Here is a 14,550-nt window from a genome sequence, read left to right as displayed (position 1 = left end):
GAAACCTCGAGATGTTTGTGTTGTTTGACTTTCCTGTATACGGGGGCACATCTGACCGATTATTAGCGACGAACGTTGCCTTTAAGATATCTTAATTTGGTTTTAAAGTAAGCATGAGTGCTCACTTGAGTTGGCTGCACCTTGCGACATCCTGGTATGACGTAGATAGAGGCCCCGTGTGACGTTCCGCGAGTAAAGCGAGTATTGTGGACGTCACAGAAGGTTTGCGGGGCGCACGTGCACAATACGACGACTGGCACCCGGCGAGGCCTACTGTTCCGCACCCCTCTCACTCTGTTGTCGGGCTGCTCTCGAGGTAGTTTTCGTGAGGGGACACGCGCTTAACAGCTTTCCGAGGCACCCACATACTTTCAATCTCTACCGCGCGCGGGGCCCCGATTTGAAAACCGCGCTTTCAACGTCGCCACAGCTTGAGTGCACGTGGTCTTTGACGCTCCCCCGCATGGGTCGCTAGTTTCTTGTGGTTTTTAGGCGGGCGTTTTGAAGTGGCGCTAAAATGGTCACAATTAACTACGTTAGAATTAGTTATACGATACGCTAAAGCATTTACGATTTAACTTAGGGATTACCAGACCCAAAGCTACAAATTACAGTAAAAAAGTCACCAACAAAAATTTTGCTGTCAGGGGTCCTTTAACTTTCTGCCATGTTAATTATAGCAACCTTGATTTGTACTCGAGAAGGGTTTGTCCATGCACAGAGAGCAGCAACGGGCAGCACTGCCCATACTAGTACATAGTTGGCAAGCTGGCAACAATGGCTGCACTGCAACATTTTAAAAAAAAGAAAAAAGAAGTAACTGGATGTCTTTTCCAAGAGCTGCTGCAAGCGCTGTTCCACTTTCAACATGGGGATCTACTAGTAGACATATTTTGGTGATGCTTAGCAGAAGCCGTTGCCAAAGTGCAGCAGCACGTCGTAGCCATGACGAAATGTGTGACTGGGCATTTCCTTGTTGGTTCAGGCATGACAACCTGGTCTGGTGGCCAGGTAGAAAGAAGATGCCCAAAATTCCAGATTTGTTAAAAAGAAGTAGATGAATTATCTGTTCCTAAGGGTATTTTAATATCAGGTACAGGGGAAGAGTTAGCACAGAAATTTAATGCGGCATTGAACAACACAGCAATGATTCTTTGTTCAGCTCTTTCATATAAAGCAATCCAATAATGTGATGTCTGTGACAGAAGATGGACAAGTTTCTCCTTGACACATATTGGCCAAATCTGCCTCAATGGCCACCCCTTTAATTTTTAATGTTTGATAATCCTCACAGAATTGGTTCTGTTTACTATTACAAGATGTTTCAAGAATTGGCACACTTTCTTGGCAAGAGAACCGTGTACTCGGGCGTCTCGCCCAAGTACACGAAAAATTCTAAGGCCATAAGCAAAACAGATGCAGCTGGCTGCATCCATGTCAGGAACGTTGATTTGCGTGATTTATCAACGCTCTGATGACAGCAAGACGCACCGCAGCAGACGTGGTCTAAGTGAGTCACTGGGTGCCTAGATATCGTGAACGGCTCATAATGATGCACTTTAATTTGCCAAAAAACCAATTATTTCGTCCCGGTCTACTGAAGAAACATTCGAATGACATTGAGAAGGCAACTTTCACAGATTCAACAAACGGTGTTCAATGAATGCTGTTAACCCTTGACTGCACCATTTTTCGTTTCATCATAACATTATTCATGCAGCAGCATGAAAGCAATAGCTGTACTACCATCGAAAATAAATTATGTGAATTTTTACTTGTATAAGCAGAAAAAAGGTATGTGCAAATTTGTGACAATGAGCAAGTAAAGTACAAGTTGAAGGGGAAAGATACGCGGTGCGATTCGAACTCAAATATTTATTTACACATGACAATGAGTGGGTGCACTTATGTTGTAGTGTGGTACAGAGGAAAGCAATTGCTCTCGCTTGTTGAACAAAGCTCATTTCCACGCTTCTAACAGTACGTCAGATTTCTGTGCAGCCAAGAAACTTGCAGTGCCTTTCCAAATCAGGATGAACATTCGAAGAAGAGAGTGTAAAACATTTTTATTATTATTGGAATCGTTCGAGGAGCATGGGAAGAATCCCTAGTCCGGGGTCCCTAGGATGATTCCGGCGATGTGTTGAGCCTGTTGTATTATGGCTCGGAGAACCACGGGAGAAGGAAACAGATCGCAACAAAGCAAATAAAATTTGTTGCAAAATAGACTTAAATGCAACCGTAGATTAAACAAAGCTTGTGTAATTTTAGAGCAGGCAGAACTACTTAATTACACCTTCCGGGCTTGGTCAAGGAACGAAGGAAGTGGATTGCGAGCGCACGAGAGGAGGGGGCACTGGAAACTGAGGGCAGAGTGGAATGTGTAATAAAACACCACCACAACGCACAGTGATCTTGCGGTATGGCCCAAAATTTAGAACGCAGAAGCAGAGACACGAGGGCACGCCTGGGACAAAGCGGCACGCTAGCATGTGCAGCGTCTGCTGTGGATGTTTTTGAAACAGCTGCATGGGATGAGCACTGATGGCAACATGAGATGTTGCCAAAGCAATGTTGCGGAAATGCAACAACGTGTGCAGGCAGCTTCAACAAGCTTTCCTTTTGTTTCATTTGCCATTTCTTTTAATGTTGTGTGAGTGCAACAATGTGCAGCAAAGGGGTTAACACGGCGTGTAGCAATGCTGAACACAGACATGTGCACTGCCGTACGGTGAAAATACGCTCCCAAAGTGGCAGTGAGAGAGGAGACAGGTGGGTGACCTTCATGCTGCAACACGCACGCTACACCTACTGCACTCTCAGGCACGGGGCAAGCAAACTGCTTTCTTCCTTTCAAGGCTTGGATTGAATATATGTTATAAACTGTTTTCATTTATCGTTAAATTAAATGAAAACTTTTAATATACAGAAACACACAATATAAAACAGGACACCTTTCTAATTAACATATGTGCTTTAATGAACGTGTAAAGCACTTTTTGTTTGATATTTTTGTAGGTTTAGCACATTATAAAGTAATATTTTATGTGTCTGAATTGCTTTACATTAACTTTATTAAAGTGACGTCACCTCTGTGTGGTGCAGGAGACACTGCCCTCTTATATTCCTCCAATGAGGTTAGAACAGTCAGCCTTTTGGCTTTGAGCAGAAGTGTGAGCTAAAAAAAGTGCCGCATTGTTCTTTTAATTTAATTCCAAGCTTTCATATAGATATATCATTTTAAGCGAACGAAGGTTAACGATATGGTCACAATTTCAATTGTCTTAATATGACGTTACTGGTAAGTGCCTAGATTTCAAACGAGCATTATTAAATATAGACTGAATATTGAGCCACAATATTTTAAAAATTGGCCTGCCCAATGCTTACTGCAGCAGTGAAAGTTACAACCGGGCAGCTCCATTTTCTTTTTAGAACCCCTTTAAAGGAGTACTGACACAATTTTGAGACATCGTAAAATGGACGTTTTCCATTTCCTTTGTATCCAGTGTTAACGCTCTCCACACGCCAGAGTCAAACAACACGTATAAAATATTTTACTTCGATTTTAAAGTTTCCGTCGCTGAGCATCAGCAAGCCAGCCCCAACGCAATGGACATTATCCCGACGAGTCAACACAGTTCCACTGAGTTTGCGAACTCTGCGTCCTGCATGGAGCCTAAATAGCAGAAATCACTGTAGGGGTCACTGAGCGACAATTCAGTCATCGTTGTTTACGTGCACCAAGAGCAGATGACAGATCTGCTGCTAGTATGTCGCGAGTTACAGTACTCTTTTCAGGGTACCGCTGTTTTATTTAGAGTGACAATGTGAAAATATTTAAAATCCATGTCAGTACTCCTTTAAGGAGGAAAGGAAGTGCTCAGAAGGGAGGCAACATATATTACCTATAGCTGCCTTCAAAAAACGGCAGGAAGTGGAAGATGGAAGCTTGCGATGAAAAAATCCGTAAACGGGGTGAGTGCTCGAGCCGATGTTTCGACAAGTGGACTTGTCTTCTTGAAGGCTAGAACTGATAGCAGAAATCACTGTCGGGGTCACTGAACGACAATTCAGTCATCGTTGTTTATGTGCACCAAGAGCAGATGACACATCTGCCGCTAGTATGTCGCGAGTTACAGTACTCTTTTTAGGGTTCTCAACACCAAACGAGAGCTAAGGAAATCAGTTCTAGCCTTGAAGAAGACAAGTCCACTTTAGGAGTGCTATTTCAAGCCAAGCCGCCTGTGTAAGCTCACCGATCCTGCCACTGAAAAGCCGAAAGGGTGCCAGAAAAAGCACCAAAGTCCTTTCGTGCCATGCGCAGCAGGCGTGGTATACAGTTTACCACTGACATGTGGGGGGATATACATCAGCCAAACGGGCCGTTGTATCAATGATCGGCTACGGGAGCATAAACAAAACGTTGCTCGATACAGGGATGGGCACCTGTCCACACATTGCAATGATTGTGGTTGTTCACCTGTTTATTCAAATTGTATCATAATCAGCCGCCACAAAGATAAGTGCACTCGAGAAATCATCGAAGCAAAGACCATAATCAAAGAAGGGGTGAAATGTGTCAGCACACCGTCGATAGTGTTGTCAGAAAAAGAAATTATGTTCCTCAATTCGTCACTGCGCTGAAATTGTCACGTGGCCATAAAAGCGATGTATATATGTAGGGTGGATTTTCAATAAAAAACCAGTTGCTAGAGCGCTTCCGTCTGTGTGTCCGTGTGTCTTCCTCTAGTCCGTGTCTACTAGCGCTACCCTTCCAAATACAAGTCCACTTGTTGAAACGTCGGCTCGAGCACCCCCTCTTTACGAATTTTTTCATCTATAGCTGCCTCACCTAATTTATAATGACTGAAATGATTGAACTCATTTTTATTCAAGTGTACAAAGTTACACGTAGGAAAGAGAGGACAAGAGGCATTAATGCCTGACAGGGTCCTCCCACCTGAAACAAGTTTGCTTTGTGCACAAGCACAGGCAACATAGACGAAAGTGATGTAGTATATTGAAAACTTACATAAGGAAACATAGAGAAAAGTAAAAGTGCACCTACAATATTGAATACTTATACAAAGGTAAAATAACAATTTTCAGGAAAACATAAAATTGCAAACGTATCACTGTTGTTCACGCACATCATTATGCGCACATAAAAAGCAATATACACTGAACTTAACTCAACACAGACGTACCCAACAGCTTTGGTGTGGGACGTAACCTGTCTTTCCAATACAGCGTCGGAGTTGTCGCATCAATGTGGGGCTCGAACTGATGGGTGTTGACCGACGTGTGCGCACAGAAGAGTGATCCTGGTCAGCAACCATACCTCTGGTAAGAGTGGTGTCGACTTGGGCTTGTTGGTTTGTCATTCTCGTAAACTGTTGCGCGTGAAAGACGTAGACGGGGAACACAAAAAGACACGCACGGAGCGCTCCGTGTGTGTCTTTTTGTGTTCCCCGTCTACGTCTTTCACGCGCAACAGTTTACGACTCTGGTAAGAGACTTGGGCTGTACGAGCGAGTCTTCCGTGGCATTGATGTGTATTGCTTCGGTTTTCTTGAAAGACATATTCGGTAGTAGATCACTGTCTCCGCATCCGTGTGGTGACTGCTCTGATAGTCCTAGATGTTGCTCCCACGGTTCACGATGGATCTCCTTCCCTAGGTCTGTCGGAGGTACATATTCCTGGAATGGCAGTGTGTCAGGTTCTAGAGGAGCCGCCACCTCTGTATCTCCAAGTGACGCCGAACTTGAGTTTGATACCAACACAGAGTCCAAGACCTGAAGTGGTGAACTGCAACGCACAGCTGCAGCCTTGAAGTGGAGCCCCGCCTGTGCTCCATCCTCGGTCAGCTTGGACTGGGTGGTCCCCCATTCTGAGCGATTTGTTCCTAGCCAGCATCGATAGGCATATTTCAATAGAAATTAAAGGGATACTGAACAAAATTTTCGCCGCCGAGATAAATGGCCCAATTGAAAGATTGGGTGCTGAAATTTGTTGAAACAACCTTCATTTCAGCCAGAGACTAGCAGAAAATAATGAATTTAATGCATTTTTCGCAAATTGGCGCGTCTAGCGGCCGCGCCGCGAACTAGAGAGGAAGTGACGCGAAACTCGGCGGATACTGACTCGCCAACCGTGCTCGCTGCAAAATCGCTTACCAATCGACATCGCAAGCCGCGACCCGCTGCCGCGCATCTCTCTCAAAACGTGTTCTCACGGTCGGGAAGGTGTTCTTGAGAGGAGAGGTGGAGAAAGGAAAGTGGCAGGGCAATAGAGAGCTTGCCGGTTGCCCCCCTCTTGTTGGAGCATTCGACGTCACGGCCGTCAACAAGCGCACTGGCGTGCAGCCGCCGCGCTCTTACAATCCACTAAAAATACGGCCAACTGCTCGAAATTACGTGAAATAAACGCTGTTTATAGGAACAGTTGTGTCGTCCGAGTCGAATGCAAGTGTTTTCGTAGCTTTTTCAAATTTTTGTTCAGTATCCCTTTAAAGAGGCAGGGGTGCAAAAAAATTTCCGTTTTGTCGATGATTATCTTATACTGTTTGAAACAAGTGATGCTAGCCTCGATGCAAGTGTATCCATCATCTTATCTATTTTTTCCAAAGGTTTACAGCCCCTTGTCATAACTTACGAGTTGCCGCAGAACAACGAAATCAAGTTTCTAGATTTGAGGATTAGGTTTTCTGATGAGCTTTGTTGGTTGTACGAACCAAGAGGTTTGAAGCCGCTCCTACCCTACCAATCCGCGCACACAAAATTAGGCAAAAGGGCTATCGTTGAATCTTGTCTTGGAAGTGCGTTGAAAAAATCCTGCCCGCGTCTGATCGAAGAAAGTTTCCGAATGCAAATTAAGAGGCTTGAAGCTGCAGGATACCCACAAGAAGTAATTAAAGCGGTGGCAGAAGTCTTGCATTGCAAGATAAAGAATGTAAGAGGTGGCGCCAGGCCAGAGCGAAGACAGACCACCGCGGAAGCTGTGCAAAGTCAAAATAAAAGGTTTGCCGTAATTCCGTATATTCGCCGTGTCTCCCATAACTTCAAGAAGGTGGGGCAACACGCAGATGTCAAGGTTGTCATGTCGGCACCCAAGAAATTGTCAAGCCTTTGCAAGATTACATGCCCAACGGCCAAAGAAAAGCGCACGTGTTCTACGAAGCATCGTGTACGCTTTGCAGAATGTAAAGAAGCAGTGGTTTACTCCTTTCCTTTAACATGTGGCAGCAGATATGTGGGACAAACCGGGCGCTGCTTAAACGATCGTCTCAGGGAGCACACGTACAATGTCAGGGGAGGTCTGCAAGGACACGTGGCGACGCATTGCCGAAGCTGTGGGTGTACGCCGGAATTTGAAAAATGTGCAGTGCTGTTCGCTCATGATGACCAAAAAACGCGAGAGATAGTAGAAGCAGCAGAGATGGCCAAGGATGTTAGGCATTGTATCAGCGTGCCTTCCATTGCTCTGTCAGCAAAGGAACTATGTTTTTTGGGCGTATTGCAAGATAGTGACATGTGATTTATTAACTTTTATTTGTTCTATGTAACTGGTGTTGTGCCTTTAGAGAGATGAATCCTATCACTTAGGAGTGAATGTGGTTATGTGGATGTGAAGCTGCGCAGGCGTGGTGTTACCCTATTTATTCATGTGTTTTCTTTAATAAAATTCAGTTGGAAGTTAGTGCTTGTGTGTGTCGCATTCTCCTGTCTTTTGTCCCTGAAGTTCACGCTATTTAGCTGTTCAAACAGGGAACCCAGCCAAAAGCAGCTATGAGCTTGGAGCTCCACTCCGCCCAGGACTGCTGCCTCATGCCTTTGTATTTATGCCATGCTCCGGCACCATTCCGAAGGCGGTCTATGGCCACCCACCATTTCTGATGTTCTGTCCAAGCCTTGCGAGCTCCAAGAGCATTGACGGTCACTAGCCAATTGTCGGCGTCGTCCTGAAAGCCGTTGAACACTGGTAGTTCACCGACAGCCGGCGCCGATGGGGTGGCAGGTGAAACTCCTGAGTGTGCCAACGCCAAGCAGCTCAGCCAAGCAGCTCAGCCGAGAACCATTGTCTCCGATCGACACTATTCTTCCCTACCGACCTGACTCATCAGAGGGTACACCAGTTGCCGTAGCGGCTCGATATGCAGAAGAACGTCGGCAACTGGCTCCCTCCCTTACAACTGAAGAACAGGGGCTCCAGAAATTTCGACGCGACAACTAACGGCCCCACAACCAATTTTCGCCCAACTCTCTTGTTTGGCTGTGAGTGCCTCCCACTTCTGCGCCAGGTATCTCCTTGATGTTTGTCAGCAGTTACTACTATGAACCCCACCACGTCCTACAGCAAACTTGTCCCGTCGACTATCTCATAGAACCTCACGCCTGCTGCAGACCTGCGTCGCCAAGACAGTGAAACTGTTCACGTGGATCGCCTCAAAGCATACCAAGAACCCCTTCTTCTTACGACACCTTAGAACACCTAATTGGCTCCATCCTCAGCAAGGGGGAAAGACATAATGAAAAAGAAGTGCACCCTGAAGTTCAAGCTACACAGTCGGATCGTCAGCGCTACGCAGAAAAGGCTCATGCTGAACGTTGCTGCTGTTCGCGCTGGCTAGGCCTAAGATTCTATACTGTCTCATATTACAGTGTTTCTTGTCGAGGCCGTGTATCAGCTCTGCACCACTGTAAAGAGACAAAAACAGAGACAACGCCCGCTCGCTGGGCCAGCTGTTCTTATTCTAACCTTCTGCTTCCTCTGTCCTCGCGCTAGCAGAGCCCGAGCCCCAGTGCCACTCTTTGTCATCACATCATTAACAAAAATTGATTGCAAGCGGCCCCTCAGAAAGGCTGCAATCCAATTAAGAACACTAGGGTTAATGTTTAAGCCAGAAAGTTTAAAAAGAAGCTGATGAGACTATCAAACGCGTTTGCGAAATCTAAAAAGATGGCATCAGTTTGTTGATTACAGTCTAAGTTTAAGCGTAAATCATGTAGAAAGCTGAGTTTCACAGGAGAGACTTTTGTGGAAGCCATGCTGCAAAGAATTTAAAAAATCGTTTGAGTCTAAGAAGGTCATGATTTGTGAATAAATGACATGCTCGATGATTTTACATGGTATACTTGTTAACGAGATTGGACGATAACTTGATGGTGACTGCTTACTGCATAATTTATGGATGGGAACGACCCTTCCCACTTTCCAGTCATCGAGTGACTTGTTGAAAGGGACTGGCAATACAAAAGACACAAGTAAGCAGCAGAAACGTTCTTAGTATTTAGTAAAAACTTTGAATTATTTTGTCAAAACCAGCTGGTGATGTGATCTTCAGATATTCTATATGAGATATTATGCCATCAATGGAAAATACAATGTCAGGCATCGAGATCACGGGTAATACGCGTAGATCTTAATACGGGTAAAAGCATGGCACGATCATTTGTAAATACACTTGCGAAGGCGGTGTTAAATACATCTGCACATTCTGCATCACTTATAACATCATCCTTTTCATTAGCTAGTGTTATCGTGTGTTTGTGTTCTGGCTTAATCACACGCCAAAATTGTTTTGGATTTCGCGTTAGCATAATAGGAAGGTCATTATGCAAAAACTTGTACTGAGTGTTCTGTATTGCCGTGAGGTATTCGGTTTCCACTGAGTAGTACTTATCCCACATAAATGGGTTGTTTCTCTGTTTAGTAGCCCAAAGGCATCTTGTTTCCTCATTTTCTAGTCGCTTTAGTGGTTTATTGAAGCATGGTCTGTTTTTATTAGCACGGAAACTACATACAGGTATATACTTATCAATTAGTTCGAGTACTTCGTTCTTGAAAAACAACCAGTTTTCTTGCACTGAATGATTAGAAAAGTCCATCTCAAATACAGGAAAAAAACGAGTTAGCTAAGTGTTAATAGCTTCATAATTGGCCTTATCAGAAAGCTGAATTCTTTTCTTGTAAGTTTCATATACAAGGGGGGCAAAGTTAGAGGTTGCATCAACAACCTTGTGGTTGCTTATTTCCCTCTAGTGTTTTATAGATGTCATACAGGCGGGTTTGTTGGTTAATATCAAATCTAAGATGTTTGACGAGCTCTGTGCGACACGAATTGGTTCAGTTATCAACTGCGAGAGGTTAAAGTTCAGTCATGCCCTCTCCATTGGCTCAAAGAAATATATCTATGACGAAGTCTCGCAATCTGTCAAAAGAATTCCTGTAGCAATCAACACACTGTATGGAAAAAAAAGAACGCATCATGCTACAGCGCGTTCCGAGGGACCACAAAAAGTTTATCCATCCATCCATTCATAGCAAAAGTCTTCAGGCTAAGCTTACATTCTCTGCAATCCTTACTAATGTTTGCAGATTCTTGCCAAAGCATCAACTCGTGTCAAACGTTGTCTTATCATCCACCAGCAATGTACTGTCGGCCGCAAAAGTTTGCGGGATCTGCAGCATGTGGAGCAGCGACAGAAAGCTGCATTGCTGCGTCACTTACCGTGACGCGGAGTGGTGTTGAGGCTATCGGCTGCGACCTCAGCGATTAGCAACCGCATGTTTAAACAATGCGTCATTGCCGGATCTAATCGCGGAGGCTGCGGTTAGATCATGGTAGGTGACGCAGCAATGCAGTTTTGCGACGCTCCGCCACGTGCTGCAGATTCCGCAAACTTTTGCGGCCGACAGTGCTTATACTAACTGAAACATGGCTACATAGCAATATCCGTGATGCTGAAGTTCTAGCCGATCTGCCTAACTTTAATCTTTATCGCAAGGATCGCCAAGATGGGCGTGGGAATGGGGTCCTTGTGGCGCTCAATCAGCAACTATGATCTTCAGCATTCTACATCGATTCAGGCATTATGGGTTATCTGCTGCGCAGTACTGCGAACGATACTTTTAGTGCATTTTTGAAAACTTTTCAGCGCGAACTGGACAGAGCACAAACAAGAGGACGCAAGATGAGCGCTGTCTAACAACTGAAGTTTATTGAAAGAAAACTTAAACACCAGAAAACCAACAACGCATGCGCGGAAGTTACCTGTAGTCAAAGAACTCATTAAGCTTACGTAGTTCACAATCTAAAAGGCAAACAGACGGCTCAGATATGCAATCATCTCCCGCATCTTTAATAAAGTACGCTTCCACGAGTTCCCGTGCCCTTTTATCTCTGTGCTTGTGCAAGATGACAGTGTTGTCGAAGAACAGTTTACATCCACACGCCCTACAATGTGTCGAAAGGTGTGACGTCGGCGTTCCCTTTTAAGGTGCTATTGTGCTGGCGGAGTCTTTCATTTATGCATTTACCCGACTGGCCTATATACAACCTGCCGCAGGAGAGGGGAATCCTATAGACCACTCCAACAGAGCATGAAACGGGGGGGTTGCGATTTTTCACTGCGCAACCCACACCCGAAGTTCCTCTAGCCTTGTTTTCAATCGCGGCACAAGCTTTACCAGCTTTTAGGTTTGATGAAAAGAGAACGTCGACAACAAAACTTTTTGCTATCTTCTTAAAATGATGTGACAACCAGTGCATGTAAGTGCACGTGGGTCGCACAATGAAGCATTCATGGGCCATTCAATATGGCACCTGCAAAAAGTACTGGGAGCCAGGCCCATAGTCAGGGTGGGGCACTAGAGGAGGCTGGTGATGAAAGGCTCACTAGATGCATTGATACTCCCTGTGCTGGGTTTCTCAGTGTCGCTGCAACCCAACTATGATTCTGATTTGGGTGCACCTGACACTGTATTTTTCAAGGGCCTTGCGGAGTGCCTGAAACTCCATGCAGCTACCATTACATTCTCGGCTGATGAAGCTGTTGGAGAGGGAACTTGCTATATACACAACACACGCAGGTAAAGCACATGGCAACAGTGCCTATCGCAAATTATATTTTGAATATTGCGTTGTATGCTTCCAATATTCTAACCAGCTTTTTTAGATTATCTTTGCGTGTGCCAGATAGCACAACATGGATGCGTAAGCTCAAATGAACTCACCATTCTTCTTTAGAAGATGCAGCAACGAAGTAGCCAAATATCAGCCAGCCCTGGTGCATTCGAATTGCATCATTGCAGAAAGTGCAGCATACGTGAATAAAAAGGGTTCAGCAAAACATACCACAAAAAGATGCTGCATTTCTGTCATGATACCTAGGCGCTAAGGCATGTTTTTACAAGGGTGACTACAGTACCTTCCATGACTCAATGCATTTAAACGCTGAATGGAATTTCCCATTGCTCCACAAAGTTTATTATGGCAGTTAAAGGAAACATTAGCCATTCCAATCTCCAGCGCATCTCTTCTTGTAATGCCTCACTCTGCCTTACCATCAGAGAAAGACGTATCCATGATGTCTATGCAATAAGCTAATTTCCACACGACAGGGCATCCCCACACGACAGAAAAAATTACTTCAAAGTTCAGAGAAAACGACTTCGAAGTAGTTTGCCGATTTTTCAATGGCGATTTGGTAAGGACCTTATCAGAGTCCACAAAATTTTTCCAGTACTGCTAGCTGGCGAAAAAAAAAAAACAAAAAAACAACGCAATCGTCTTACATTCGTCTTACATTCATTCAGGTTTAGCCGGATTCTTTTATTGTTACAGAACCTAAAAATCTCAGGTGCCCTTCACATATGCAAACATTCATTTTAGAAAGTAAGTGTTCGTAAAGGTGTAGCTTTCTCGGGAGCGTGTTTTACTCGACAGTCAGAAAGCCTCTGTCAGACTTTCTATCGTAAAATTTATATAATAATTTCCTAGCTAGAGCCGCGAGGAAATCTGTGGTGTTCTGCAGTTTCCTTTTTGTTTGGCAAAGCCTTGCTAACGCCTGCGAAAACACGTATACGTAACGGGGAAAAAACAGCGCAAAATTTTGACCGGACTCAAGACGCTGTTTTTCTCGCGCTGTTTATTCCCTGTTAAAAGCATGAACCAACTACCCAAGCCTTAGCAAACTTATACGTATATGCCTTAGTAGTTTTACCCAAACAAATCATATCGCAGGAAGAAGCGACGTGTGCACGGTCTAGTCGCAATGTGCGCGCAGCCCATTCAACCCAATCGGAGTGATAAGCGCCAGTAAAACACGTCACACACTGACCTTTGCCTTGACGCGGATGGCTTCGCGTGCGTGAAAGCCCATCATTCCGGACATGGTGATGTTCCCTTACAACACAAACACCACACGTGCGTTGTCCAGGTACCGCGGTGAGCAGCGCATAGGTTACGCGCACAAGCAGCATTCAACACAGCGGCCGTCGCTCCTAATGCACCGCATCGCTCCGAAAGTCATCGCCGTGTAGTAGATTCTTCCTTAGACCACGGAGGAAGAATCACGGTGGTAAAATGCATAGATGGTAGAGATGGAGAGGTGGGCAAACGACGCCGCTCCGCCAATACGCCGTGCCGCCGTGCGTTACACAAAAGCTCTCGGGTTGCCACCGTTTCACGCAAGGTTGCAGCAGGGGTATTGCGGGCCGATTCTTCCGCTCCGCTGCGCTTGAAAAGAGACTGGGCGTGCAAACGCGGACACTAGGCTAGTCGCGGTAGAGCGCTCGCATTGCATTTCAGACTGCATTGCTAGTATTAGGGGTTCTAATAAGCAACTTAGCACTCCAGATCATATCCAGCCTTTGGTTAAGTATTGTGTGGAGAAGAAACTCAGGCCTGTAATTTCAGATAGGGAAGGGTATTTCGTAATTATTCCAGACAGTATGTTCTCAGAAAAAGCGTTAAGAGTCATAAAAAAGGATTTTAGGACGAGAAAACTTAAACCATCGGTACTTAGCCAGCGTGCTGTCGATCATTTGTTTTCATATTTTTTTTTCAGCAAAAACGCATAAGTACGAGATTCCTTTTCGAGCTATTGTTTCTGAAAAAGGCACCTGGGCCCGTATTCTCAAACGATCGCAAAAGGCGATATTGTATCGCGTTTGGTGACGTAGAATTTGATGCATTCAATAAGTAAAAAAAACACTTGCCTGTGACGTCATTCTTGCAACTGGCCGTTGGTATGCCGTTGGTCGTACGAATGTCTCACAACACAGGAGTGAGCGCACCGCACGAGCGCAGAGCAACCCGAGCGCGGCGTTTTCGAGCGTGTGCTGCTGCTTCCATGGAGGAAGGAATACAAGTGTATGGGTCAGTGGCGTAGCCAGGGGGGGGCACACCGGGCCCGTGCCCCCCCCCCCCCCCCCCCCCTCCACCGAAAAAAATTTCTGCCTACGCCCCTGGTATGAGTGTTCCCTGGGGATACTAAGGAGAGGCCCTGACGTCACATTCGTGAAGCCTCCACATCGCAAACACCCGCATCGCCTCCTAGCGAAGGCGCAGCGAAACAGTTCGCGATTTCCGTCGCGACGTTTGCAAGCGCATGCGCGCATCGCGAAACTTTGCAGCCTTTTTTTTTTGTTTGTTTGTTTTTCGCCGTGCAAGCGGCGTAGTCGATTCACGCGTGCTGCTCCTTCTGTGTGTTCGTTAGGAAAGCTACGCATTGCCCAGCTATTGCGTATACCCTGTGCAAATC

General features: G+C 45.3%; 2 protein-coding genes across 2 annotated transcripts in view; both read right to left on the bottom strand.

Annotated features, from left to right (window-relative positions):
- The window catches only part of LOC119372446 (TBC1 domain family member 25), a 225,035-nt gene extending 211,689 nt beyond the window's left edge, over positions 1-13,346 (bottom strand). Inside the window, exon 1 of the mRNA XM_049420250.1 lies at positions 13,126-13,346. Coding sequence (XP_049276207.1) covers positions 13,126-13,179 — 54 coding nt within the window. The 5' untranslated portion in view covers positions 13,180-13,346. The remainder of the gene's footprint in view (positions 1-13,125) is intronic.
- The window catches only part of LOC125760311 (uncharacterized), a 336,735-nt gene that overhangs the window by 289,446 nt on the left and 32,739 nt on the right, over positions 1-14,550 (bottom strand). The gene's annotated exons all lie outside the window — the stretch shown is intronic.

This window comes from Rhipicephalus sanguineus, chromosome 10 (genome assembly GCF_013339695.2).
Source record: "Rhipicephalus sanguineus isolate Rsan-2018 chromosome 10, BIME_Rsan_1.4, whole genome shotgun sequence".
NCBI classification, from domain to species: domain Eukaryota; kingdom Metazoa; phylum Arthropoda; class Arachnida; order Ixodida; family Ixodidae; genus Rhipicephalus; species Rhipicephalus sanguineus.
This window is presented reverse-complemented; position numbering and strand designations above follow the sequence as displayed.